The 26,504-nt window shown below is 47.2% G+C and overlaps 2 protein-coding genes across 10 annotated transcripts in view; both read right to left on the bottom strand.

Moving 5' to 3' along the window:
* The window catches only part of IPO9 (importin 9), a 39,319-nt gene extending 33,912 nt beyond the window's left edge, over positions 1 to 5,407 (bottom strand). For 2 of the 4 annotated variants that reach the window (XM_045536217.1, XM_045536218.1), the window contains exon 1: positions 5,220 to 5,395. In XM_045536217.1, the coding sequence (XP_045392173.1) occupies positions 5,220 to 5,373 (154 nt within the window). In that variant the 5' untranslated portion in view covers positions 5,374 to 5,395. Of the gene's footprint in view, positions 1 to 1,090; positions 1,197 to 5,219 lie in introns of those variants that run through there. The other 2 variants (XM_045536216.1, XM_045536219.1) reach the window with 2 other exon arrangements.
* Positions 5,408 to 7,699: 2,292 nt separating this feature from the next.
* NAV1 (neuron navigator 1) overlaps positions 7,700 to 26,504 on the bottom strand; it is a 165,169-nt gene continuing 146,364 nt past the window's right edge. For 3 of the 6 annotated variants that reach the window (XM_045536209.1, XM_045536210.1, XM_045536213.1), the window contains 14 exons: positions 25,737 to 25,745; positions 22,895 to 23,091; positions 22,441 to 22,633; positions 22,178 to 22,346; positions 21,772 to 21,869; positions 21,521 to 21,616; positions 21,110 to 21,269; positions 20,483 to 20,718; positions 19,536 to 19,690; positions 19,327 to 19,398; positions 18,650 to 18,846; positions 18,040 to 18,158; positions 15,810 to 16,007; positions 7,700 to 14,403 (listed from right to left, as the gene is read on the bottom strand). In XM_045536209.1, coding sequence (XP_045392165.1) covers positions 14,308 to 14,403; positions 15,810 to 16,007; positions 18,040 to 18,158; positions 18,650 to 18,846; positions 19,327 to 19,398; positions 19,536 to 19,690; positions 20,483 to 20,718; positions 21,110 to 21,269; positions 21,521 to 21,616; positions 21,772 to 21,869; positions 22,178 to 22,346; positions 22,441 to 22,633; positions 22,895 to 23,091; positions 25,737 to 25,745 — 1,995 coding nt within the window. In that variant the 3' untranslated portion in view covers positions 7,700 to 14,307. The remainder of the gene's footprint in view (positions 14,404 to 15,809; positions 16,008 to 18,039; positions 18,159 to 18,649; positions 18,847 to 19,326; positions 19,399 to 19,535; positions 19,691 to 20,482; positions 20,719 to 21,109; positions 21,270 to 21,520; positions 21,617 to 21,771; positions 21,870 to 22,177; positions 22,347 to 22,440; positions 22,634 to 22,894; positions 23,092 to 25,736; positions 25,746 to 26,504) is intronic. The other 3 variants (XM_045536211.1, XM_045536212.1, XM_045536214.1) reach the window with 1 other exon arrangement.

Genomic DNA, 26,504 nt, shown 5'->3' with positions numbered 1-26,504 from the left:
GTCTTTAACATAATTTCTATAAGCAAATATTAGAAATAATAGCTTTACTTTGGGATGATTAAGGCAGGGAAAATACAAGAGACACAGACATACATAACTACTTTATTTTGTTTTGCTCGGGAAGAACCATTTAGGATTAAACTAAGATTCAATCTACGAGGTTAAGCCAAAGAGGGCTATATGAAGTTAGCTTTCTAAAGCTATTTTGTTAGGAAATTTGATTTCTCTAGTTCCTTTTCTCAAGGTGAAATAAGGATAGACTTATTCTGTTAATCTGGGTTTTTACCTGACTCTAGGTTCTTGATTATATGATACCTTTACTCCAATCTCAAATGGTAACCTCTGACTTCCTTTCTAAGAAATCCTTTGCTCTCTTTCGTTTTCTAATCTAGACTTTTAGTCTTTTGCTCCCCTCTCTCATTATCCTTTCTCCTCTTTCTCTCCTTTCACTCCGCCTGGCAAAAACATTGCCTACCTAAAACTTGGCTTAGAACAGAAAATCCAAAGGAGAGTATAGAGAATAAAGAATCCATTAAGAAATATAGGACTGGGCTCAGTGGCTCACGCCTATAATCCTAGCACTTTGGGAGGCTGAGGTAGGAGGACTGCTTGAGGCCAGGAGTTCAAGACCAGCCTGGGCAACAGCAAGATCCTACCTCTACAAAGAAGAAAAAAAATTAGCCAGGCATGATGGCACACGCCTGTAGTCCAAACCTACTGGGGAGGCTGAGGCAGGAGGATCACCTGAGCCCAAGAGCTTGTAGTGAGTTCTGATGACCCCACTACACTCTAGCCAGGGAACAGAGCAAGGCCCTTTCTCAAAAAAAAAAAAAAAAAGAAACAAAAGAAAAAAAAGAAGAAGAAGAAGAAGAAATACATGCTACTGGTCTGAAGGGTCTACTACTAGAGAGACATAAGACTTGGCAGTGCTTTGACAGTCAACTAACTATTGGGAAGAACCGTGAACAGGGATTGTTTGGAGAAGGGCAGAGTTTCAACTAGAGCTCTGGAGAAGCCCCCTACTTCCTATGGGGGTTGGTAAACACCACAAAACCACAGCTGAAAGGAAAAAGAAAACTCCACCACTGGCCTTTTTCCGAGCGTGGCCGCCTTCCGCTCGGCTCAGTGCCCGCCACATGCCCAGGAGTGCGTCTGGATCCTTGAGGGGCGCCCTTCTCAGGTGGACAGTGTTTACGCTATACTGCAAAAGAGCCAGAAAAGTGCCCATGAGAACCAGAAAGCAAACTTCCAGCCAGCAGGGTCATCTCTCTAGGCATCTAAGATGGGGAAATCAACACAGGTATCTGGGCAGCATCTGAATGCCAGGGAAGGTGAGGGAGAAGTAAGTCCCCCCCCTCCCCAGTGCAACATAATATTGGTAGAAAGAAAGAAAAACATATTCTCTATAACATGTCTGCTGGGAACAAGATAAGGCCAAATGATGGGGGAAATGTCTTCATTTCTAATAGGCAAAAAAAAAAACCAAAAGAAGAACATGATCTAGGGTCTGTATCTAATTATATAAGAAACTCTGTGCTATGCTGGCCTGGAGAATTACAGCTTTTGAATGGAAGCAACTCATTCCACCATTTGGGTGATACTTATTCTTAGAGAAAAGTAGAGAAAAACGAAGAAAAAGAAGGAAAGAACTTTATTCTTAAGATATAAAAAGGTAAAGCATAAATATACCAAAAATAAAGAGCTGACATTCTCAAAAGATGATCATGATCTTACTATGAGTCAAACAAAAAAGAGTTGATGAAGCTGAATAGAGAATATTGGACTTTGATGTGAGATCTCTGGCTGTTCACAACCTCTCCAGTCTTTTTAATTACCATTAATATGTTTATAAAATGCTTGATACGACACTGCCTATTAAATAAAACTGAATTAGAGAAATGCTCTAACAAATCAAAAAGCTTTACTTTTACCCTATTTAGGTAAAACTAAATTCCTGCAAACCCTGTTGATCAAACTCAAAATCTCATTCCTCCTAAGAAAAATGAAAGGCTAACAATTACTTGCTAAGTACTGTATGGCACAGGAACTTCCAAACTTTCAAGCAACGTTCTTCTCCATTCAGGATGGGAGTGAGTGCTGTCTGAAGAAGGTGGTTACTGGCACCATTTCCTTCTCCAATTAGCCCTGTTAAATAGGCTTTAAATGTTCTGAGGTTTGCTGGGTTTCCCCCAGATTCCAAGTGACTAGGGAAAATGGCAAACATAGGGGCTCAAGAAAATTATTCCAGGACACTAAGCTGATGAAGCAGCCTATCTTGATTTTTTTCAAATTGACACACTGTGTAATTCTGGTGGATATCTCACATACACACACTTCCTTAAGAGAATGGGTGCCCATTCTAGAAAATGTGATAATTAATTACAGGCAAGTTACTTTTCAGAAAATATCAGCTGGCATACTAAATGATCAGGATGTACTTTAGGCACCAGCAACCTCCATTTTCCAAAATAACTGCTTCCTAAAATCCCATCTGTGGTACAGTTTGGTCACATCATGTCAACCTCTCTTGTTTGTCCTTTTTTTTAACAGGGAGTTGACAACTGACCTGTGTCCCTTTCCCACAAATTAGAGGTTCTTCCACTTAATATTCAAGACTAGGGGTCATTACTTGGCGACACACATTTTTGGCGAAGGAACAGACCAGTTAATCTAAAGAACCAGGTGGGACCAGTCTTGTAAGTGAGGCAATAATAAATGGCTCACAAAGACAGTGTGGATATTTGAGAGGACAGAGGGACTAGATCTGGTTGTCACCTGATCCTGGGTGGCCAAAAAAGGATCAAAAGATTACCAGAACCAAATAATAATAGACATCAACTCCTAGATTTCTCATTAACTTCAAATTTTAAGGAAGATTGTTTCCTAGAACTAGAAAGCAAGGTTCCTCCTACTAGGATAAAACTAAAATGTGAAGTAACTCCAAAGGAGTAGAAAGTAATTTGTTCATTCATTTGCAAGAATGGCTCCTTACCTTGGCCTGCAGGGCCTTCTAATGAGCAGGAACAATGTCCTGCCAGTTTCATCAAGCCAGATAGTTGGCTAAACCCTGGCTGGGAAGCCAGGTGCTATGTTTCTATGAAAAGAAGGGCTACAGCTGGTAGAGAGAAACTATTAGATCATGTTCATAAAACATCTGAGAGATTCGGACAGACTATAAAATGGGAAGTATTCTTCCCAATGGACCCAATGGCAAAGACAACTTGTTAAAGGCCACAAGAGGAGGAAAGGAGAGGATACTATATCTGAGGAATGGATCTCTATAGTTTTTGGGATAAACATAAGGAGCCACACTATTTTAAAGACATGAATAGCCTCCAAAGGGTCCAAAGCACTGCATACACTCAACTCTAGGGACTTGACCCAACCCTGTAGCCACATCCTAAACCTGAGTCATATGCCTTTCTACCAGACCAATATCAGGCCACTGCATCAATGCCTTTCCATACTTCTCAGAGTATGCACGACAGCACACGACCAGTAAATTATGGGGCCACAGGGAATGAAGGGGAGTCAATCTATTTCTCACCAGGGGCCTAGATCAAAATTCTGTACTTCTGAAATTTAAAATTTCACTCAAGACCTCCAAAAATGAAGAAAGTGAAAGACCAGAGCTTCAAAAAGACCCCAAGAAGTTTATAACTGACATAGCCTAGATGACACCACGGCATTTGGCAAGAGTTGAAGATATCAGAGCTAAAGTGGAGCTGTTGCTGGACGGTTTAAACATGACTGAAGGTTCCCCTTTCATAGAAAAGGTGCCAGATATGCATTTGAGGCACCAGGAACACTGCGTATCATCCAGGCAAGGTTTAACTAGGATCAATGTGCATCAGACACTCAACTTTATTCAAGTAGCAGCTTGAATGTGATGAGGTTCCTTTGCTTTGTCACTCATCCTCACACCCAAGGGAGACAGAGACATTAGCATGAATAAAGGAATTTTACCTAGGAGCCTATAAAAACTAGTTTATGCACAGTTCTCAAACAACTTTCTCTTATCCAGTGGTTCCTCCTCTTGTAGGGTCTGATATTTTATAAAACAATGACAATTACAACTAGGCCTTCAAAATGGTCTTTAACCTGTAAGATCGCAAATCACATCATATTTCCAACAGAAGGAAATTTGTCTTCAACAGCTCTTTTATATTGTGGGAGAAAATAAAACTAAATTTAAAGGAGATTTAAAAAAATTCTTCTCAATAAAAATAAATCTGAGCGTTAACTCAAGGCTTTGTGTGTGATTGCTCAGACCATGGACACTTTCCCATAGCTCTGAAGAGGTCTCTAAGTAACATTCTGTTGAGCCGGGGGATTCTGAGGATTTAGAGTTCTAGTAATAAGCTCAAACCAGATATATTTCTATACATAAAAACCAAGAAGATTTTCCCTCCTTTAGTTTCAGGATTAAATTGTTCTTTGTAAAGTGACTATACTGGGCATGGTGCAAGGCTCACTCAGATAGAAACTGACAAACAATCTCAAACCGATAGTTTGTTTTCTTCACCACCACTTGCAAGCACACAATAAGATGATGAGGACAAAGAATCAAAAGCAAGGGATGATCAGTTCCCCCGAACAGAAATGCACAGTTATTTAATTAGCACAAATTATTGTTAAAGTAAACGGTGGGTATGGCCAGCTAAAGGTGAAGCAGTTGCGTGTGTGTTTAACTGAATTTCTGGGGAAACGTGAGGAGGACAGACCACGAGCCGGGTTTGTAACTCGGAGGCAGAAACTTGTTTGATGGCACCTAAGCTGCCACCGCCGCCTTCCCACGGCCCTGCGCGCTCGCCGCGTCCGCTAACAGCCCCGAAGACCCCGCTCCTAAACTCGAAAACTGTGTGCCAGCCCGCGCCCCTCCGACAGCGCCCGGCCTGGCTCCCCTCCGTCCTCCGCGGCGCCCGGGCTGCATCCGCCCGCGAGTCCCCGGCCGCCCGCGGGTCCCCGTCCGTCCCCGAGTCCCCGTCCGCCCGCGGCTCCCACCCTCCCTCGCCCCGCGGCTCCTCCTCCCCGACCCGCTCCCGCAGGCGCGCCTCCCCCTCGGGGCTCCCCCGGCCGCGGCCGCAGCAGCCTCTCGCCTCCTCCTCCGCTCCTCGGCGCCCGCAGCTCCGACTGTCCCCGTGTCCCCGGGCGGTGCAGAGCCGCGGCCAGCGGATCGTGCCGCTGAGCCACCCTCGTGACGGTCCCGCCTCACTCACCCTCCGTCACCTCCAGCACCTTAATCTGTTCCTCGGCAGCCGCCCGCACCTCCTGCACCGGGGACAGGATCCCGGTGAGCGTATCCACCAGCGCTTCCTTCAGTCCTTGCGCCACCGGACCCGGCAGCCCGGAGGCCGCGGCCGCCGCCGCCATCTTTTCTCCCCTCAGCCCGCCAGCCCCGCGGCCGGGCCCCGCCAGCGAACGACGGCTCCCGCGCGCGGCCAATCCACGGGGCCGCGCCTGCGCACGGAAGCGGGCGGAGGGCGGGGAGTGGGCCTCAGCCTCCGGAGACAGCGCCACCTGCTCCCCCGAGCGAGAACTGCACTTTTCCCGGCAAGGATCGCTTTGTCTTTCTTTTTTCTTTTCTTTTTTGAGATAAGGTCTCGTTCCGTCGCCCAGGCTGGAGTGCAGTGACGTCATCGTTACTCACCGCAACCTCCAACTTCTGGGCTCCAGCGATCCTCCCGCCCCGGCCTCCCGAGTTGCTGGGACTACAGGCGCGCGCCACCACGCCCGGCTAATTTTTTCTATATATATTTTTAGTTGTCCAGATAATTTCTTTCTATTTTTAGTAGAGACGGGGTCTCGCCCTTGCTCAGGCTGGTCTCGAACTCCTGACCTCAAGTGATCCTCCTGCCCCGGCCTCCCAGAGTGCTGGGATGACAGGCGTGAGCCCCCGCGCCCTGCCGGCAAGGATCACTTTGGATTTAGGTGAAACTGAGCTCCAGAGAGAGGGGGCTTTTCTAAAGTTGCACAGTGCGTTAGCAATCTCACTTGGAATAAAGGCCGTGCTATATGAGTTTAGATCCATGGCTCTTTCAGGTATAAGACAGTTAGTAGAGAGCAGAGGGAATGGGAATGGATATAGACAGACGGCTTGAAGGATGAAGTCTGGTCAGAAATAGCTTTTTTTTTTTTTTTTAAGAGACAGGGTCTGGCTCTGCTGCCCGGGCTGAAGCGCTGTGGCGCGATCACAGCTCATAGCAATCTCGAACTCCTGAGCTTAAGCGATCCTCCCGCCTCAGCCTCCCTAGTAGCTGGGACTAGAGGCTTCCTCTGCTGCACCTGGCTAATCTCAAAAATTTTTTTGTAGACATAGGATCTCGCCATGTTGCCTAGGCTGGCCTCAAACTCCTGGCCTCCATCGATCCTCCCTCCTGGGCCTCTCAAAGTGCTGGGATTACAGGCATGAGCAAAGAGCCACCATGCCTTGCCCAGAAATAGCACCTATTTTAAACTAGTTTTCCCCGCAAACACTGAAAAAAGTTGGCTCAAGTGAGTCTCTTCATCTCTTAGCCTCAGGAATCCAAAGATGGGGGGAAAAGAAACTGAAGTGAACTGAGCAGTGGGGGTGGTCACCTTAGAAAGGCCTTGGTTTTTTCAGCCTAGATGAGTCCCACTTCAAAATTGGAAAGTGGATGGGCAGGGGAGAGCACCTGCATGTGAAAAGGTATTTCCTCCACAGTGACCGTATGTGACTATTTGAGAACCAGTCCTGCTAGCTGAGAATATGTGAATTTTCTCCCAGAGAAGTTATACCTGGATATTTAAGGGGTGGAGGAGCAAGAGCAGTTTGGTATGGCTGATGGGCTGGTTGTAGGAAGTGGTCCAAGGTATAGAGACACCCATAAAATTCATAAACATAAGAGCAAAGAGGAAGAGGGATTTCTTAGTAAGCTGTTCAGGTTTAGAGCCTTAGAAATGGTTTCCAGGAACCCTTACCAAGTGGTTCATCCCCACATGGCAAAGGAAACCAGTTAGCAATGCCTGGGTCACTTCTAAGATTGTGGATGCTAAACTGTTAACAGGTAGGGCTTAAGTCACCTCACCTGAGGATTCTTCCAAAAGAATGCTTTCTCAATTTTACTTATTATTTCAGATAGGGTCCCACGATATTGGCTCAAGCATTCCTTCTGCCTCAGGTACACCCATTGCTGAGCTTGAGGAGAGCTCTAAACACATTTGTCATTTCCCAAGATAGGAAGGCAGAGGTGGATTGTGTTATCACAATTTCATAGGGAAAATTTTGCTTCTTGGGCTCTGCATTTCTGCCATGGGCAATAGTAAGACTTATTTTCCTTCTTCCAGTGGCCAAGACAAGATAAACTGCATTAGAACAGCTTGTTTTTGTATCAGTTAACTCACATATACCCCGAGAAGAAAATTTAGGAAAAGTCCAGAGGACAGTATGTTCTCAAACACTGTGGCAGCGGATGGAGGCCCGATTTTGGGGCTGGGTGTTTTAAGTCCTAGTGAAGGATGCTGTGTCCACAATTGCAATGCGCAAGCATGGTCCCTCCCCCCACAACCAAAGGAGTCGAGAGACTCTTGTGTAGGATTTGGGCATTTCCAGGCAGGTGGGTTTTACTTCTAGGTTAGGCAAATGACCACAATTAGTCTCACCTTCCAGATCAAGCAACGGGACACAAGGTAAATGGAGACAGAAACCAGGCAGAGAGGGAGCTAGAGAGAACGAGTGGACAATACAGGAGATAACTTTATTGAAACGTAATGGCATGGAACAGATGAGTCTTGCTGGGAGGAGACATGCCTGATGGACCGAGGGCCCAGATGAGGGGCCTCTGGTGATGGTGGAAGGCCTCTTCAGCCGGCCCTGGCATGAATTGAATTTTTGACCAATTTGTTATTTAATATGAATTACTGAGGGGATAGCCCAGCTGTCTTCATGATTGTTACCGCAACTATATACAACGGTTTGCTTTCCAGATTCGGTTTTGCTTTCCTACATTAGATACAAAAGGGGGTAGGTTCGAAGAGGAGAGGGTCAAATGAGGAAAAAACATAAACACACAGACACACACATATCCTGGTTTGGGGTTTTGCCCCCAATAACTTAAAAAAAAAGTGTTGCAAAAATTTCTGCCCACCCTCCACCTGAGGAACACCATGCATTTGAGAAACACGAACTCCATCACGTAAACAGCGCTGCCCAACACGGGATGGTGGCATGAGGAGGAAGCTGGCAGGGGTTGGAATTCATTTAAAAAAAAAAAAAGGGTTTTTTTTTTTTGTTGTTGTTAGAAAAATCAAAAACAAACCAAAAACATTAGGAAGTGGGAGGCCACTGCACAGCAGTAGCAGAGACTGGCTTGGATAGGAGAGCTCTTGCCTTAGTATCTTACCGTCTTTAGTCTTAGAGAAATGGCAGGGAAGCAGGAAGACCACACAGATGGCCAGTGGACCCATCATCAGCCTTTTGGGGACTGAGGAGGTGATTTTAGTGCAATTATTTTATACTTGCTTTAGTCCTTCCTCCAAATGCTTAGTTTCTGAACTCAGGAGACCTGTTCCTACTACTGCTTGTTTCTTTGTGCTCTACTCAAACATTCTCTCCCAGGGAAAACTGACAAACTTGAAACAAAAACCAGTTTTAAACAACCTCATCTCCTCCATGGCCCCATCAGCTAGTCTGTGAGTTTGGAAAGATATGAAGCTCTTTTTAGGTATTTTTTTTTTTAAAGGATTTTATTCTATTGCCTTGGCTGAGTAGTTCTGTATCCAGGCCCTGTTGTGGGGAAAAGAAAGGATGAGCCCAGGGACTTCGGTGCCCAGTGCTGTGTCTTCATCGTGCAGGACTCTCTCCTACGAGCTGAGTGGAGCACACATCAGGGGCCTTCCTGGGATACTGGAGCCCTGCAGTTGTGAGCTGCCCGGGGAAGGAGGTTCTAGCCAGGCTCTCAGGCCCAGCAGTGCCCTTTATAACTCAAATAAAGGAGCAGGATGTTGCTGGGAGAACACATTGTCATGGAAATACACATTAGATTTTTTTTTAAACTTTTCCCATCCTATTACATAATCAGAAAAGGCTCAGAATAGATACACATAATCTAGCAGAAGAGCAGTGCAGAAGAGACCTCCAACTGCTTTCTTATGTTGAAGCCCCTTAGTTTGCCAGGCAGAAATTTCAGAGGCATGACATTTTTCTCTGAACTAGGAAAGATGCAAACACCCTCCTAACTTCTGTCCAAAAACACACATACCTTCTCTTTGTTAAAATTAAAAGGAAAAAGAGAAACAGAAGCAAGAGAAAGGTGACTTTGAAATTAATGTTAAAGCCTGGATTATAAGCTAAAACCTTATTTTGGGCCCTAAAGGCCCTCAGTGTGGGGACCCTGATCCTCTAAAGGGCACTTTCCCTTTAAATAGCAGAAGTTCAGACTTTCGTGTGCACCAGAATCACCAAGAGGACTTGCTAAAACACGTATTTCTGGGCCCTCTCCCTAGCGTTTCTGATTCAGTAGATCTGGGATGGGGTTGAGCATTTCATTCTAGTAAGTTCCCAAATGTTGCTGACGCTGCTGGTCTGGAACCACACTTTGAGAACCACTGCTTCAAGAAATGAAAGGGTTGAATTAAGGACCTAGGGGGTTATTTATTTCCATGACTACCCTTGCCCCAGAAAATTCATGGCATAATATTTAAATGGCCAGAACATCATATTGGAAGGATCTAGTACACATGGGTTTAATTTTCAGCTGTCTTGGTTTCCCTGCAGCTTCCAAATCTTGCCAGGTTTCCTCCCTGCAGGGCTGAACCATCCTCCGGTTTACTATCACCTTTCCCAGGATCTGTGGCTGGCAGTGCTTGCTCACAGGGCTAGGCTGAGCAGGCACGCACACATGCACCCTGGGCAGCAGGGACAGCCAAGTTGGTGCCCCATATATCCTGATCAAGTTGACTGAGGACTCATGAATATAATATAAGGCTGATTCAATTATAAATGGCCATATCTTCAGGCTTTGGCCTTTTGGGAACAGTGTCCCTAAAACCATTTTATTACAGCCTCCCACTAGCATGCCCATCTCCATTAATAAACCATCTGCAAAAGCACATTTTTTCATCCCATCATGGCGGTTGGCTTATACAATCTACTACTTGGCTGTAGCTTAGCTAATGCCCAGGATTCAGGAAAGAAAAAATAAAGTATGATAAGGAGCTGCATTTGGTGATCTGGGTTACTTCAGCGCTTAACCTCTGTGTTAAATGTGTGATTAGGACAATTTCCCCTCCCAAACACTTTGCAGTAAAAATCCTTAAGGTCTCATGGAGGTATCTCCTTGATCCTGGTTTGTAGGTCTGAGTCCCATTCAGTCAGGCAGATGTCACCTACATGCAGGGTATGTATGAGTTCTATCCCAGGTTATGATGTGAGGTGTGAGAAACAGCAGGCTACCACTTCTCTCTTCCTCCTCTTTTGGAATACTACAGGAAATAGTTACTTCTCAGACCACTGTAAGGGGGTATCCCTCTGAATAGTGTGACCCTTATCTCAGTGAGCTAGAGGTGAAGAGATGGTGAGATTAGGTCCACCTTGAGTCCTGCAAACTAGGGAAACCAGAAAGCAAGAAATGAAAAAAAAAAAAAATTCCTTAAGTCCTTAAGGAGTAGGGATAGATCAGTTGGCAGGTTGGCAATTCAGACCAAAACAGTACACCAGCCACTAAGGATTTCATTGTAGGGTCTTCCCATGAACTTTTAGCAAATTCTTCTTCCCTGCCAGCCTCTACCTTCCCAATGGTTAGACTACACGACAAAGACACTGGTATGGGGATCTACACAAAGACAGAGATAAGCACCGTAGAGCTGCCACAAAGCATAGATTTTTAAAAAATATTCTATGAAGCCTCAGAAGATAGGAAAGAGCAACAGCAGACGGTTCACACACACACACACACATCAGGTCCCATGTTAGCCTCCAATTACCTAGCATTTTATTTTTAGTGCCTAGGCAAGAACTGAGAAACAAATACATTGGACAAAATTTGTTGGTCTTCTTCATCCAGAAATGAGAGAGACGCTGCTGAGGAACTCTCCTGGAGTTGTGGCTCTCCCGGGAGGTTGACACTGGGTATTGAACCATGTCATTTCCTAGCCAACTTTGGTGAGGGGTGGAGTTGGGGGCTGGAGAGGAAGGGAATAGCATGAATTCCAGTATTCGATAGGCTGGATTCTTCCGAAGGTGCCTGGGGGTTGAGAATTTAGCTGTGGGACCCAGTTTTTCTTTTTCTGAGGGATCCCGGTGGTCGCCACCAAGACGCAGGTGCGCAGGGAGGAGAGAAAGCTGTGGATTTGCTCCTTGCCGTTAATTCTAGGGCAGTGGGGGGGGAGCTCAGGTTCTCTGCGTCAGAGAAGCCCGGACGAGCGTCCCAAGAGGTTATAGCACCATGAGGAGGCTCAACCTTCTGCAGTTGCCCCGTAACCATGACTCCGTTGTGAGATGACTGATGCCCACAGTGAAGGGCCCACATGTGCGTCTGTAAACAGGGTCCCAGGCTCAGGGAAGGCTGAGGCTTCAGGATCACCTCACTAGATGGACACACACTTCCAGGAGGAAAGCAACTGAAGACCTGGGCTAAACGCAGCAGTCAGCCGAGAGTGCAGGGTGGTGGATCCCAAGAGACAGAAATGAAGAGTCACAGCAAGAGAGGCCTCCAGAATCAACCTGCTGAGGATCCAGATACAATTCACGGTGGTATCCATAGTTACCAGAGAGCCAAGAATCGCTTTGGGGTCTGAGGCAGTTGGAATGAAAGAAGGGGTTCTCCCCTCTCCTTTTTCTCAAGTAGCCAGTAACATCCACGACAGAAGGCACTGGCTGGGCAGCACCAGAAAGTAAGAGTTAAGAGCTCAACCACCAGATTGCGATGGCGTGAAAGTCTGAGCCTTGCCACGGGACTGGAACTTAGGATACGGTTCAGCAGAGGCCTAGGTCCCAAGTAGGCCCGTCCAGTCTTCCCTTCCTTCCAAGTTAGAATACCCAGCTCTGGGGCCTCCTCATTTTGCACAGCAGAGACCTTAAGGCAGTGATTTCAGCACCATCCTTGGACAAACAGCCTCTTCCCACCACAGAATTGCATATTTTACAGCTGAGTTGGTTGGGGATCTTCACAGCTCGTGGAATTAGCAGCAATAGCAGTAACGGTCTCCACCACAGAGAACCCTGTCGCCCCTGGGAGCTTACTAAGGTGAACGCAGAAGCTTTTCTGGCAGTCAGGACCTTCTTGTGGATCTAAATGAAAATATTCTGATATGAAGATTCAGGTGCAGCTACTCCTCAGTTGGGTGGAAAAGAGTGATCCGGGTTAGGATGACTATAGATTCTGATAAAGTCTTGTGCTACTTAGGAATCTGAAGAGCAAACACTTCGGCCCAAGCCCATCACACATCCCTGACCTGCAGAGCCCTGAAACTTCAGCCTATGAGGCAGCTCCGCCTGGAATCGGGTCCCACAGGGGCTTTCAGAAATGGCAGGAAGTAGACTTGCCCATTCCAGACAAGCAAGATTCCATGTCTCTCAGGCTCCGTCTTAACTGATCCCGGATCTTCTGCCCCCAATGTATTCGACAGCTAACCAAAGGCTTCTTTCTATCTGGCTCCTTGGGTTTCGGCTGCATTTCTTCGATGATCTTGAGGTCTGGGTAACAAGGGGGTGTACACTTAATGGAGGTTAACATTTCCTACTGGACTATGAATTTAAGGGCCCAAGTCTCGACTTTTTTTTTTTTTTTTAGCCTATTGACTGGTATGCAGTAAGCAATCAGTCTAGGTACTGGTCAAATTAAAGAAGAGGGACTGTCAGACCTTCAGGGCAATAGCAAAGGGACAACTTCTGCAAAATGTAGCATCTCTTTGGAAGGCAGATATTGGCCACCAAGTCAGACTTCTTGAAACTGATATTCTGATTGGGATTATCTCACATGGCTGTCCAGTCTCTTATAAGTCAGTATTGTCAAAAACAAACAGTAAGGGCCAGCTGGGATATTTGGATTCAGTCAGGCAAAGTGGCTACCGTCAGAATAGTGCAGTGAGGGGCCCACACAGGCCACAAGACAGGGGAGTATTTCCAATTTCCTGGTTTTCCTCCAGTCCAGGATGAAGCTCAGAGTAGGTCTTCCATCAAGATGGGGCTATATATACCCTCTCATGCCAGAGGCTGGCAGCTGAGCTCCCAGGCAGAACGTGTGCTTTCTCAAAAGTGAGGTCAAGGGAACTAGGTTCCTCTTCTCCCACTACTTCTGGGCCAATGCTTCATGTGTCAAATAAGCCCCAAGGATGCCAAAGATAGTGGCATGGCAGGTGTCTAGCTGGTGCCAATTAGATGGCATCAGATTTTCCAAAGAAAAACCACTTGGAAAAGCCAAACTAGTCCCTGGAAAAGCAACCCAAGCATCTTGTGGACATGTGAGGAAATGGAAAAAAAAAAAACAAAAACAAAAAAAAGGAAAATGAATAGGCAAATGGGAGAAAAAAATAGAAACAAAATAAAAAACAAAAATAAAAAAGTAGGGTTTATTGACTCTCATGCATGTTTAAATTAGAGGGTAGAAAGACAGAGCTAGTCTTTCTCTGAAGGCTGTAATGTTATTTTTGTGGTTTGGCGACTTCTTAGGTTGGCAGCCGTCTTGTCAATGTCCCCTACATCATCCAGAGGGCAGGAGCGGGCAGCTCTCTTTCTACCTTGGCAACTGGTTCCCCTCTCTCCAGCTTCATTTTTTTCCATTTTTTTTTTTAACCTTTTACAGATTGATTTAAACATTTTTAAAACCACATGCTTCTTTTTCTGGGCTCCAGCCAGATCTCCGGGGGAAGAGTTGTTGGCAGTGGTGACGGAACTGGGAAGGGTCTGCGAGAAAACCAGGCGAGCATCCTGCCTCGCTCAGATCTCCTGCGCACGACTGTCGCTCTCAGAGTTGTTTGCGAGAATCAGTTCGGACTGCTGCAGGGTTTTTTGATGTCTTCTGAACCCCTCCCCAGAAAGCCCAGGAGTTTGTAATTGAGAGAAGTCAAGGAAAAGACCCAGAATCATCTTTTCCCCAAAGTCATGAGAGGAGGCCAGTAATGTATTCAGGGGACACAAGTTCCCACACTCCACCCCACCAGTCCTCACTGGGAAGTTCTCACAGGTGCAGCACCAAGAACCTGCCCTCCTCCTTCACCTCCTCCTCCCTCCTGCTCTCCTCCTGGGGCTGGAGAGCCAGTGCTCTGAAAGAAGAGAGGGGAGAGGAGGAGCGAACGTAGCTGACGCCAGCGTTCTGCTGTCCGGAATGACAGTGACTACTTGGACCCTCAGAGTGTTGCCTGGAGGTTGGGGTCCAAGATAGTTTCTCGATCTGGAGACTCAATGTAGTTGGCAGCTTCCTGAAGTTTCAGCAGCATGGCCATCTAAAGCAGGGCAAAAAGATGGATTAATGAGATGTGAGACACTCAGAAGTCTCAGAGAAGCCCACAGAAGATAAATGTAAAAAAAAAAAAAAAATCAAGATCATGAGTCTAACCCTTGGTTTATAAGTGATTAATAGCTCAGAGTTTATAGGTGGCTCATGAAAAAGCAGTGATGAATGCTTCAACCCTGTTTGTAAACATGTGCATGTGCAACAGTCACCTGGGAGTATGTCTGTTGTACAAGACGCCACGGTGTGTGTGATACGTGCAGGAATACCAAAAAGAACAAGACCACGTCTGCCTGCAAGGTGCGTGCACTCCAGGAGAGGACATGGCCTGTACATACCAGCTAACGCTGGGAGGAAGCTGAGAAGCACTCTAAGAACATCTGTCTCTAGCAATTTCCCCTTCCAACAGATTATAATCCAACAGCTAGATTCCGTGTTATCAGGGACCTGTTTTTCCCCAGCTTACAAACCCTGTTGCTTCTTGTCAAGTCAAAACACCTCAGTGTATTCACCTTCTTCTCTTTACCTACTTTTTTCCCCTAACACTTGAAGATCGGGACCCTCCATTTCAGCTAAATAAGCCTAGTGCATTCTCTGTTGAATCTGCCTGTCACCTTCTCTTCTATCTACATGATTGTTAACGGGCTTCCAATTTAAAAGCATTTTTATACAGATGACATCTATTTTCAACAAAATCAAAATGTAAATAAAAATTTATTACGACTAAATTGGAAGGATTTCCTACTTGAAAGGTAAAATTGCAAGGTTATAGGATTTGCACATGTTAAGTGTTAGTACAGTTTGCCAAATTGTCCTCCAAAATGGTTTTATCAACAAGCATGCCCACCAGCAGCGGGTGAAAAGTCTGTGCTTCCACACATACTATTTTTGCCAACATGAAATGGTATCTCCTGTTTTAATTTGCATTTCCTCAACTATTAGTGAGGTGGAGGATCTTTTTATGTTTTTATTGGCCATTTGCTTTTCCTCTAGTCAAATGCCTGTGCGAATCCTTTGTGCATTCTTCCATTTGGATACCAGTCTTCTTTCCGTTACAGGCACTGCAAAAAATACTATTCCAGCCCAGTTTGTACGTGTCTCAGCCTGCTTTCTACAGGGGCTCCAGAGGAGAGGCAGAAGTATAGTGCTAATGTGTCCTACTGCTTGACTTCTTTGGCTGATATTCCTAAGCGAGATCTGTCTGAGACTTGGGTCTCTGCTAGAATGCATCTTGCTGGGATGCTAATTATTTAGCATAAGCGAGGCCCCAGATCTTCATAACCCTGAATTCTAATATTCGGAGCTCTTCACTGGCCTCCTCCTGGTCTGGCCTTGCTGACGTCCTTCAGCCCCTGGTTCTATAATACTTACTTTTACCTCAGGGTGGCTTCTACTCACCAGAGGATCTGAGTCTAGAGAACTTGGGGTGCTGTCTTTGACTGTCCTGTCCTCAGGAGGGGAGGCGATGCTGTGAGGGCCCACGGTGGGTGGTGGCAGGTGGTACAGCTTTGACTGGTCTTGTTGGGCTGATGGCCAGGGGAGAGTGTCCCGGACCCACTCCACAGGGTCCTCCCACACGGCTTTCTGTCCGTGGACCTAGAGAGAAGGACAAATGTGATTACTGCGGGGAGTCCACAGACCAGAGGCTTGTTCATGTCGTCTCCTGATAGTTCCCACAGAAACATTAAAAACATGCACCTCCTCAACGTTAAGCCTTGAGACTCTGATTCCTGTGGAATTTTCCTGAGTTTCCCAATAAGTAAAATAAATTGGTGTAAACTGGTAAGATCATTTTGGAGGATGATTTAGCAGACTGTATTAAAACTTTAAAAAATTTTTTTTAATTTTTATTCTTTCACTTTATTTTTAAATTATAAATTATATACATTTACAATGTACAACAAGATGTTCTGAAATATGTAAACATTGTGAAGTGGCTAAGTCAAGCTAATTAACATAGGCATTATCTCACATGCTTTTTTTTTTTGTGGTGAGAACACTTACAATCTATTCTCTTAGTGATTTTCAAGTATATAATACATTGTTATTCATTACAGTCACCATGTGATACAGAAGGTCTCTTGAACGTATTCCTCCTATCTAATTGAAATTTTGCATCCTTTGAAAAACACCTCCCCAACCAATCCCCCCCACCGCAGCCCCTGGTAACCACCACTCAACTCTCCACTCCTGCGAGTTCTACTTTTGTAGATTCCACATATAAGTTAGATCACGTGGTATCTGTCTTTCTGTGACTGGCTTATTTCACTTCATGTCCTCCAAGTTCATCCATGTTGTTGCAAATGACAAGATTTCCTTCTTTTTTAAGGCTGAATAGTATTCCATTGTGTATCAAGTACAAGACCACATTTTCTTTATCCACTCATCTGTTAATGGACACCTAGATTGCATTAAAACTTTTTTTGAGACAGGGTCTCACTCTGCTGCCCTGGATAGAGTGCCATGGTGTCATCATAGCTCACTGTATCCTCAAACTCCTGGAATCAAGCGATCCTCCTGCCTCAGCCTCCCGAGTAGCTGGGACTACAGGAGTGTGCCACCATGCCCACTAATTTTTTCTATTTTTGGTAGAGATGGGGTATCACTCTTGCTCAGACTGGTCTCGAACTCCTGAGCTCAAGCTATTCTCCTGTGTCGGCCTCCCAGTGTGCTAGGATTACAGGCAGGAGCCACTGCGCCCATCCTCCAGGTTGCATTAAATCTTATGACACTGCAATTTTATTTTTCAGGTAGGAAATTCTTCTGCTTTAGTCATAATATTTTTTAAAAATTATTGACTTTCTTGAAAAACAGATATTATCTGTGTGAAGATGCTTTTAAATTGTACAATGATTAATAATGCAAAATTTCCTTAAAATGTCACAATTTATAAATGAAATAATAATTTCTGGCCTTGGTCTGGTAGCATCTTTAGAAATTTACTATGTCATCAGTAGGCATGTATCTCAATAACAAGTCACTTTTATGGCGAACACATGACCAGCAGGGTCCAGTCGTTGCAATGACGGGTCATTATTGCTGGAGTGGACTGTGGTGGTCACCACTTTGCCCTAATTCACATGTGAGAAAACGGAGGAGGTTTAAAAAGTAACTCCCTCCTTTTGTACAAAGTTTTAATTTTAACTTTTAAAAATCTTTTCACGTATTTCATTTTGTCTTCAAAACAACCTGGTGATTTAAGTAAAGCAGAATGTATCATCTCCTTTTTTACATATGAGGACAATAAAAAAGGTTAAGTAACTTGGTCAATGTAACATATTTATTAGTTAGTAGGTAGCTAAGGCTATAATAGGGTTTTTACTTAATTCTTAGCTCAATTATTTTTCCATTTGCTCTGACCTCTAGAGAGCAGTTTAAATTGGGCTGAGAGCCAGAAGGCCTAGGACTGGAGAGATGTTCTCAGAGGCAGTGGTCCCTGAGCCATTTGCTGACTGGTGGCCGAAGGCAGGAAAGCAGCTTAGTCTGTCCAGTACCTTGCTCCACCTGTCAGGAAGAGAACCTAAGCAATCCCAGTAGTCCCATACCTAACACCAAAAAGATGTTTCTACTTTGTTCGCTAGGACAGCCTGATCTTGGGGTTGGAGTGGAGGCAGAGGGTGGGGCTCACCTTGATCCCGTCCTTGGCTCCTTCCTGCAGATAGGGAATGATGGAGTTGTTCCACAGGTCGATGAACCAGGTTCGGAAGTCCTCGATGCCAATGGGACAGGAAAGAAAGAAGCAAGGGCCTAGGGAAAAGGAGGAGGCCATGAAGACGGCCGAGGCCCTGGGCCTCCCCAGTTGCATGCCTCTTCTACTCCTTAGAACCAGGCAGAGGAGTCTGACATCCAAAGGACTAAAGGAAATTTAGAGCTGTCAAGATTGCCTGGCTGGCAGTCTCATAAATCATGCTTCACAAGGTGGGAGTGAGCTAAGGAAGTGAGGCAAGCTTTTTGATTCCCTCCTACATACTTTCCCTCTTTTTTTCTGTTAATTGTGGGGAAAAAAACGAGGGAGAAGGGTTAGCTCTCTGAAGGTTGAAGTGATTTACCCAAATCATGGTGCTAACTGTGTTGGGAAGGCTTGTTAAGTACTCAAGTGGCCCTAAGTCTGACGCCCCAAGGCCTGCAACTCCTTCACGTGCTGAGACGCCAGGAAGAAAAGGGAGCGTCCCTCTACGTGGCAGGGTGGAAAAGGGAAGCCGCCTCCTGACCCCACGGGGGAAGCTGGACCCCAGTACCGATGAGGAAGTCTGAGGTGCTGTGCTTCTCAAGGAAGGTGTGGAGGTGATACCACAGCTTGGGTACCCAGTCGAGCACCCGAAGCAGCTCTTCCTTGTTGGCATTGATGTCGCTGTCTGACTCTACCAGCTTCCTCCTCAGGTAACGAACCAGGAAGCCATTGGCTGGCTCCACGTTGTTGGAGAAGGTCAACATCCTGCCACCAGGGATGGGGAGAGTGGGGTCAGAGTGGCAATGGGGACACTGTCAGGTTCATCCCCTGCCAGTCCGTCCCTCCTCCTGCCTGCCCCTCACTGATGCCCACTGGTTTCTCCTCAGGTAATAGTGGGACAGTTGAACTCAGGGCAGCAGCCCTGGGCTGGTACAGCTGAGTCGCAACTCAGTGACCCTCTTCAGGTAACCAGCTCTCCCCACTGACCCGGGCCAGGGTGAACGGGCAGAGAATCCTAGTAACAGCAGCCTGCCTGGGCCTCTCCTAGGTCTGCGGCCCCTTCCTCTCCTCAAGTGTCTTCCTCCACCCTGTAACTGACATGGCAAATACATCTACTTTCTCCTCCCTGCCTACAGGCTCTGGCTCCTTCTCTTTCCTCTTGCTCTCTGCTCCCCTCTGGCCCATGCTTTAGTTTATAGGCTCTTGGGTAGGCTCAGGAGATCCATCCAGGGCCATAGTTCTTACCTGAAGCTCAAGTGCAAACCATGGTTGGGTGTCATTTTTACAGGCTGATTGGTGGTACCTATAATATAGGGACTGTGGAAAGAAAGGGGGAAAACATCCACTTAGACTTGGCTTAACCCTCGCTTTCTGCCCTGTGCACCCCATGAAAGCTCCTAAACGGCACAGCACGGGGCTCCCCCTCCTCCCAGCGCGGAGAGTCTGGTCCTCACCACTTGTGGTACTTGCAGGTGAGGGCCCCGTTGACCAGCTCGCTGATGGAGCCTGCTTCGCTCAGGTCGTCCAGCAGGATCACCAGAGGCACGTCCCCGATTCCCGTGTCCCGGTCTATCTGGTTAGCCAGGTTGGAGAGGTACAGCTGCAGATCCTGCAATGCAAAAAGGCAGCGGGTGGGCACTCAGGAGTCAGCACCTTGATCAGCCTTGGAAAGCAGGATTTTGGAGAAGCTTTGCCCGTCCTGGATTTCCCTGGGGCCTTTGGTTCCTATCTGATGTGCTTAGACATGTGACTATAGAACCAGGTCACCCCAGACTGACCCAAAGGCTCTGAAGCAGCCCCCTGAAGCAGTGGTCCCTAACTCTCCCAGAGGTAGCGAATACACGCTATTTCCTAAATGGGTTTTCATTAAGTGGGTACCACGAACTACTATTAAAGAACAAGCTCCCCCCAGCTGGGGAGAGCCAAGATTTGAACTAACTCCGAAGTATTAGGGTATGCTCAAGAGACACCAGGGGAGGGCACAATGTGTAACATTTAGTTCTGAGTACTTTTTCCCTGAGAGCGCAAGATCCAATAATACTGAAAAGAAAAGTAGAGGGAAGAAAATAAAAGAGAAGGGATGGGATTGACAGGGTTGGCAGAGAGTGAGATGGAAATGAGGAGGATGTAGGTTAATCAAAGTAGCCTAACAGAGGCAAGGGAAAGTGTGGAGAAAGAAGTTTGGGGCAAATGTCTGGAAAAAACTTGGGGGCAGGGGAGGGGGAGGACTAGCCAAGGGCTAAGACAGAGGAGAGAGGAAAAGCACACAGAAGAGGGGGGGAAAGATGAAGGCAGAGGTGAGGACGGGGGAAGGGAATGGCGAGGCAGGACAGGCCTGGGAGGGGTCCTGGGGTAGGCTGAGGCTTGGACAGAGGCTGGCGGGGTCTCAGGAGGCAGCCACCTTGCAAGACTGCTGGTGCATGTTGAAGGTGCTGACGATGCCCTCGGTCACCTCACGGCCGGAGCGCTCCACTAGGTACTCGGCCAGCCGATTGGTCAGGTAGGTCTTGCCCGTGCCGCTGGGGCCCGAGAGGACGAGGCGCCGGTGCTTGAGCAGGAGGCTTATGTAGTGCTGCATCATCGGCTTGGGGATCAGCGTCTCGAACACCAGGCTGTCGACGCACTTCTCCTTCAGACCTGGACCCCCGCCCCAGAAAGCATGAGTCTCGACTGGGGCCCCGAAGAGCTTTCCTTTCTTCATCTAGGAGTGCAGTGAAGAAACTCAGAGCCACGCACCCCGTAGTTCCACAGGACTCCCCTGAGCCCTAGTTTTGGAAACTTCGATCTCGTTTTTAGGGATATGCTCTGGACTAGGGGTGAGGGCTGGAGTAAGCAGCCAGGGCTGGGCAAATATCTCCCTGGGAATGAAAGTTAGGGCTGGCTCTTACTCATCTTCTCATATCTCACGTTACTTAAACATCACAGTTTCTCAATAAACTTGTGTTGAATAAAATGCATGATGGATTACTTTGGGATCCTCTCTCTGCCTCCGTGCCATACCACCTCACCCCAAGAGACAAAGACTGACCTTTGAGGGACACCGATATGTTGTTGACACCTCGACGGCAAGGAGGCATCTCGGGGGGCTCAGTGTCCAGCACTCGTTTCACGTGACTGATGCTGTAGCCGTGGATGGACTCAGTGCTTAGGCCCAGGGTAGAGGCTGGGTCCATCTTAGAAATATAGTCCTGACAGAAGACATGGGGAGAACAAGAAGAATGGGTGAGGGACACTGGAAAGGTACAAACACAGCTGTAAAAGCCACTAGAAAGAATGAATATCAGAGGTGACAAAGGCAGATGGAGACAGAGAAGAGCACGTGCTCCCCCCGCGTAGCATTTGCCTGCAAAGCAGCAGAAGTCCCCAGGGTCCCAGCGCCTGGACGGCTGAGCAGCCCACGAGAGCATGAGCGACCCCCGTGAGTACAGGCACCCCTTACCTTGAACACTTGGAACACAGCTTCATCCAGCATCTTCCAGTCCACTTTTCCACTGACCTTGCTGCAGCCCAGAAAGAATTCCTGCTGCTTCAAGTCCTGTAAGGCAAGGTAGGAGCACGTGAGCCTCAGTGCAGACAACTCCAAGAAAGGGAGGTCCTACGAGGCCGTAGGACTTGAGTACTTTGGTTTTGGGGGTCTTCAGAGCCCGTATTTTCTTGGATAAATGCAACAGCATTACGTTTGTTCCTCACCCCTTTGATGATGTGCTGGGGGGGCATCCTCACCACCACCCGAAGGGTCACTTCTTCCTTTGGACCACAGGTGCTGATGCCATCCATGGGCGATAGGTCTGTGGGGATTGAAAAGGACCAGTTGATTTAGGAGCACCCGTAGCCTCCCCTAAACTTTCCCGTCATTATCCTTTCAAATGACTATGATATCTGCCACAGAGAAGAAACTGAAGTCCCCAACAGAAAAGTAATTACAGTGGAAGGACCATAACAACGCTTAGTGTCTCATGACACTGGTGTCTGCTTGGTTTAGGCACTGTACCTCCCTGACCCAAGGAAGATGCCACCAGCGCAAGTGGAATGGCTTAACAGTGACACGAACCCTTTTCCTCTCTCCACCTTATAGGTTTTTCTCCCAGACAGGTACCTGTGTCTGCGAGGCCTGGGCTGAAGGAATGGGTGAGCGCAAGGCCCAGGGAGCGGCGCGGGGAGGATAGAGCTGATGATCCAGGGGCCTGCCCTGGCGCGGAGCCTGACGAGGGGCCTGGGGCTACCTTCAGCCGGTCGTTCTCTGCTTTCAGCAGGTCCACCTCCAACTGCGGCAAGGACAGGACAGGGGACGGTGGCAGGGTTGGACAGACAGCAAATCTCAGTCTTCCCTTTCCTGCAGCTCTCCTCCCGGGTACCGACCTGCATGTTGTGCATGGTCTCCCGAAGCTGGTCCAGCTGGTGGGCGGAGTTGAGGGCCTCCAAGCGGATATCTGTAAGCTTCATCTCCTTCTCCCATAGCTCAGAGCGCAGCTCTGATACCTCCTTTTTCTCTGGCTCCTCCTCCTCACTGGCGTGGAACAGCCTGGTGTGGGGAGCTGGGTGAGCAGGGGCCCTGCAGGAAAACAAGAGTGAAGCCAGGCTGCATGGAGACGCACTAGCAGGGAAGACTGAGCTGCGTGGTTGGCAGCCTTGGCTGCTGCGGCCCAGACAGTCAACCAGCAGGAGAGGGAGGGTCCGTCTGTCAGTCTCACATGCCCAGGGAGAGGTCAGGGGGAAGGCGGTGCTTGTCCAGGGTCTGACGGGCCTACTGTCAACGCCAGCCAGCAGTTCACACTGCTCCAGACTGGGGGGGAGGGAGGTGGGCAGCACTTACTCGGCGACATCGATGCCCACAGAGGACGAGTTGGAGGACTTGATGGAGGGTGACGCCGTCTCTGTGGAGCCGTGCTGCAGTTTCGGGGACGAGGGAGCTGAGGAGTCAGGTGTGGCAATCTCCTCTATATCAGAGTACGAGGAAGCTGACTTGGGTCCCTTTTTTATACTGAAGGCTTTGTTGAAGGAACTTCGAAGCTAGAAAAAACCAGATCCAGGTAGAAAGACGTCAGGACTCCACTCTGGGGATGGGAGAGGACCGGTCTGGGATTTCTGAGACAGAGATGAGGACGCCGGGGATTTACTTGCTGTAACTGAGCCTCTCTGTGAGGCTTCGCTTGATTCATGGAATATGGACAGAAGAGTTGCCTAGAAATTAGCACTGAGAGAACGAGCAGAACCTTCTGGCTTCCTCCTGCTGCAGTTATACTTGGGTGTTCTCTCTCCCATGGGGGAACTGTGCCCTGATGGGGACAGAGAGAAGTTCCCAGAGGTCACATGGTACAACCCTCAGCAATCCAATCCCGCCTTCTGCTGCAGACCAGAACCTGGCTGACTTTGGATCTTGGATGCCACCTCTGCCTAGGGCTCATCAGCCCAGAATCTATTTATCTATTTTCCTATCAACCGGAAACTGAGAAAATGATTCTGTGGAGAACAAAAGAAGGCAGTGGTATCAGGTTTCTTTTAGTATTTCTTGTGCCCAGCACATCACAAAATGGTTGAAACCACCAGACATAAGCACTTTCTACTATTTCAAATGTCCTAGAATAAGGGATATTTCCCAGTGTTTCCTTACAGTGCTTGTGACATTATAATCCAACCATAGCTTGTTTCATCTCCGTGTCGATGAGCTTGGGTGTCAGGGCTGTGAGCTAGAGATGCAAACCGGGTCCTGTCGCACACGGCTCACATGCATCCACACAGCATGCACACACACAGGGACACGGGTGGGAATGGCAGCGAGAGACAGAGAGTAAAGGAGGGGTCAAAGGTTATAGGCGACAAAGACAAGCCAGATCTTTGGGACAGTGAGAAAAAAGAAGGAAAATCTGAGGGTGCTCTTTCTAAGTGTGTCTCCTGGAACACAGGAAGGTGTTAGATGACGGAGGGTGGGTAGTGCGCACTGGGGTTTCCACCAGGCAAGACGTAAAGGAGGATCCAGCTGGCTGCAGTGGGGATGTGAGTGGGAGAGTATGTGCGTAGCTGCCTGGTTCCTGGTGACTCATTATCCCTGAGTAGTCTGGGCTCAAAAGTACCACACAGCTCAGTTCTCTGCAGAGATGAAGAAGGGAGGCCGGAAAGGCCAGAGAGTCGACTTGCTTGAAATTACATAATTGAAAAAAGCCCTGGGACTAGAATTCAGGCTTCCTAATTTTCAGTCCAGTGAAGTTTTCTGTATATCATTGCCTCATGGAAAGCCGTGTGTGTGTGTGTGTGTGTGTGTGTGCGTGCATGCGCGTGCAGAAAGAGATCCTGTGACTACAATCTGCCTGGAGCATAAGCTCTCTAAGATCAATGAAATCCTAAGTGAGACTAGTACTCTACGTGCTGTTCAGTATTCCCAAAGGCAGACTGCCGGGAGATGTTTAGTATTTTGTGGCTAACGGTTCCGTGGTAAAATGAGTTCAGGGAACAACGGATTAAGCCAAGTGAGACAAGATCTTTGCTGGGGGGTATCTTAGAACTTTTCCTGTCTAGGTGTGCACTGTAGAAAATGCAGTGTTTCTCAGATTTATTTGATGACGGTATCACTCTTTAAGGAGCATCTCAATGGACTCAGGATCTGTGGAACACATGTGGGAAAGGCTAATCTAAAAAATCAAGTTTAAATAATCAGGCCCTTCCTCTCTGTGCTATACCCTGTTCAGACGGTGCTCTAATCAAGCTGGTCTTCTCCCTGCCCACTGTTTCCGTTCTGATCAGACAGCGTCTATGTAGAGAACATTCCAACACATTCCTCTCTACTTATCACAATCCCTTCTCAGTTTAACTTTTACCTCCTCTGAGATGTTTTCCCTGCCTTATCCATGAACTGCTTTAGCATGCATTGCCTGAATAAGCACTGTGGCACCACTGGGTTGCTATTAATTTCATACGTACAATAGTCTTTGTCTCCCCAGCAACACTGTAGACTCCTTAATGACTGAGATTATAGACTCCATTTTCCACATCCTTCACAACACCTAGCGCAATGCTGGGATAGGGTTGGACTGGATCTCAGATGTCTGGTTTGTAACAGAAATTCTGGGTTCACTTTCTGTTTGTCTTAGACTATACTCTAATCCCTCAACTGTCTTGGGAAACTCCATGGATGCTTACACGGTTTTAGTCTTGGGATGCCTCAAGTGTGCCCTAGACTGGACTATATCTCTTACCTATCTCTGGTTCATCCTACTCTAGAGCTCAATCTTCAGGTTATACCCAAACTGAACTGGTCTCTGGAAACTGTGGTCAAGATAACCTTCCTCCAGCAATTCGCTTCCATTTTGGGTTTCTAGGTTTAATGGAATCAAAAGTAAGAAGGCTCACTTTCCGGATAGAAGGAGCTCAGTTTGACTGCTTTTACAACAGGCCAATTTTGTAACAGACAAACATAGTAGGGAACAGATCTGAATTTTGTTTGACTTTCCCATTTCGCCCCCAACCAGACCACTCCTCTGTCCTCAGGGGGCAGCTGCGGATGGACCATGCAGTGGGGTGAGTTAGGAACTCTGGGTGGTGGTTACAGTTAGTATTATGAGTGGCTGTTCAGTTTTTCAGGGGAAGGGAGTTGCTCTGGAAAACGGGAAGGTATGGCAAAGGGAAAGAGAAAATAAGGGGAGAGGAACCGGGTCTCTTACCTCGTAGACCTGGAAAAAAATAGGGATTTGGAGTCAGCATATTGAAGGGGGAAAAAAAAAGAAGCAACACTTAATCACTCATTTCACACAGCTGGCACCTGTCTGTATGACACAAAGGTCTGCGGGACAGTCTTACTGCACAGGGGACAGAGGAGCGAGAAGTCCCCATCTGGGGATGCTCTTCTTGCCACAGTCGGCAAGAGGAGCCGAGAGTCTTCTAGACCTGCCTAAAGAATTTCAGAGAGGTCACCCAGAGTCAGTTTAGGAGTATCTGAGAGGGGAAAAAAAAAAACCCCTCACAAAAATTACCTTTGGACCAACCAAAGGTAATATAAAGAGTCTTTTTGAAGTAATCTGGAAAGCTCTATAAATCTGAAGAATTAAAGAAATAACCTCTAGGAGCATCAAGAATGAACAGCTTTGTTCATAAAAATCTTCTCTCCACAGTATAGAAGGGAGTGGGGGGATTTGGGGAAGAAATTGATTAGCCACTCCCTTCCAGATATTTTCTCAGCATCCTCCTGTTGCCAGATACATTTGGCCTAAAGGTACGGAGACCCCAAGGAAAGCAGATATATATTAAATAGAAAGGTTGGAGGGTGGCCTTGGAGACCCCAAGGAAAGCAGATATATATTAAATATGAAGGTTGGAGGGTGGCCTTGGGACCAGTAGGGAACAATTGGGGGAAGGGGAATCTAGCAGCCTCGCTCTGAGCAGACACCAAACTGGAGCTTAGGATTAGCAGGGACTCCACCCTGGCTAATCCT

Source organism: Lemur catta, chromosome 23, assembly GCF_020740605.2.
Source record: "Lemur catta isolate mLemCat1 chromosome 23, mLemCat1.pri, whole genome shotgun sequence".
In the NCBI taxonomy this organism is placed as follows: Eukaryota; Metazoa; Chordata; class Mammalia; order Primates; family Lemuridae; genus Lemur; species Lemur catta.
The sequence above is the reverse complement of the archived record's forward strand: the minus strand, read 5'-3'. Positions and strand labels throughout refer to the sequence as shown.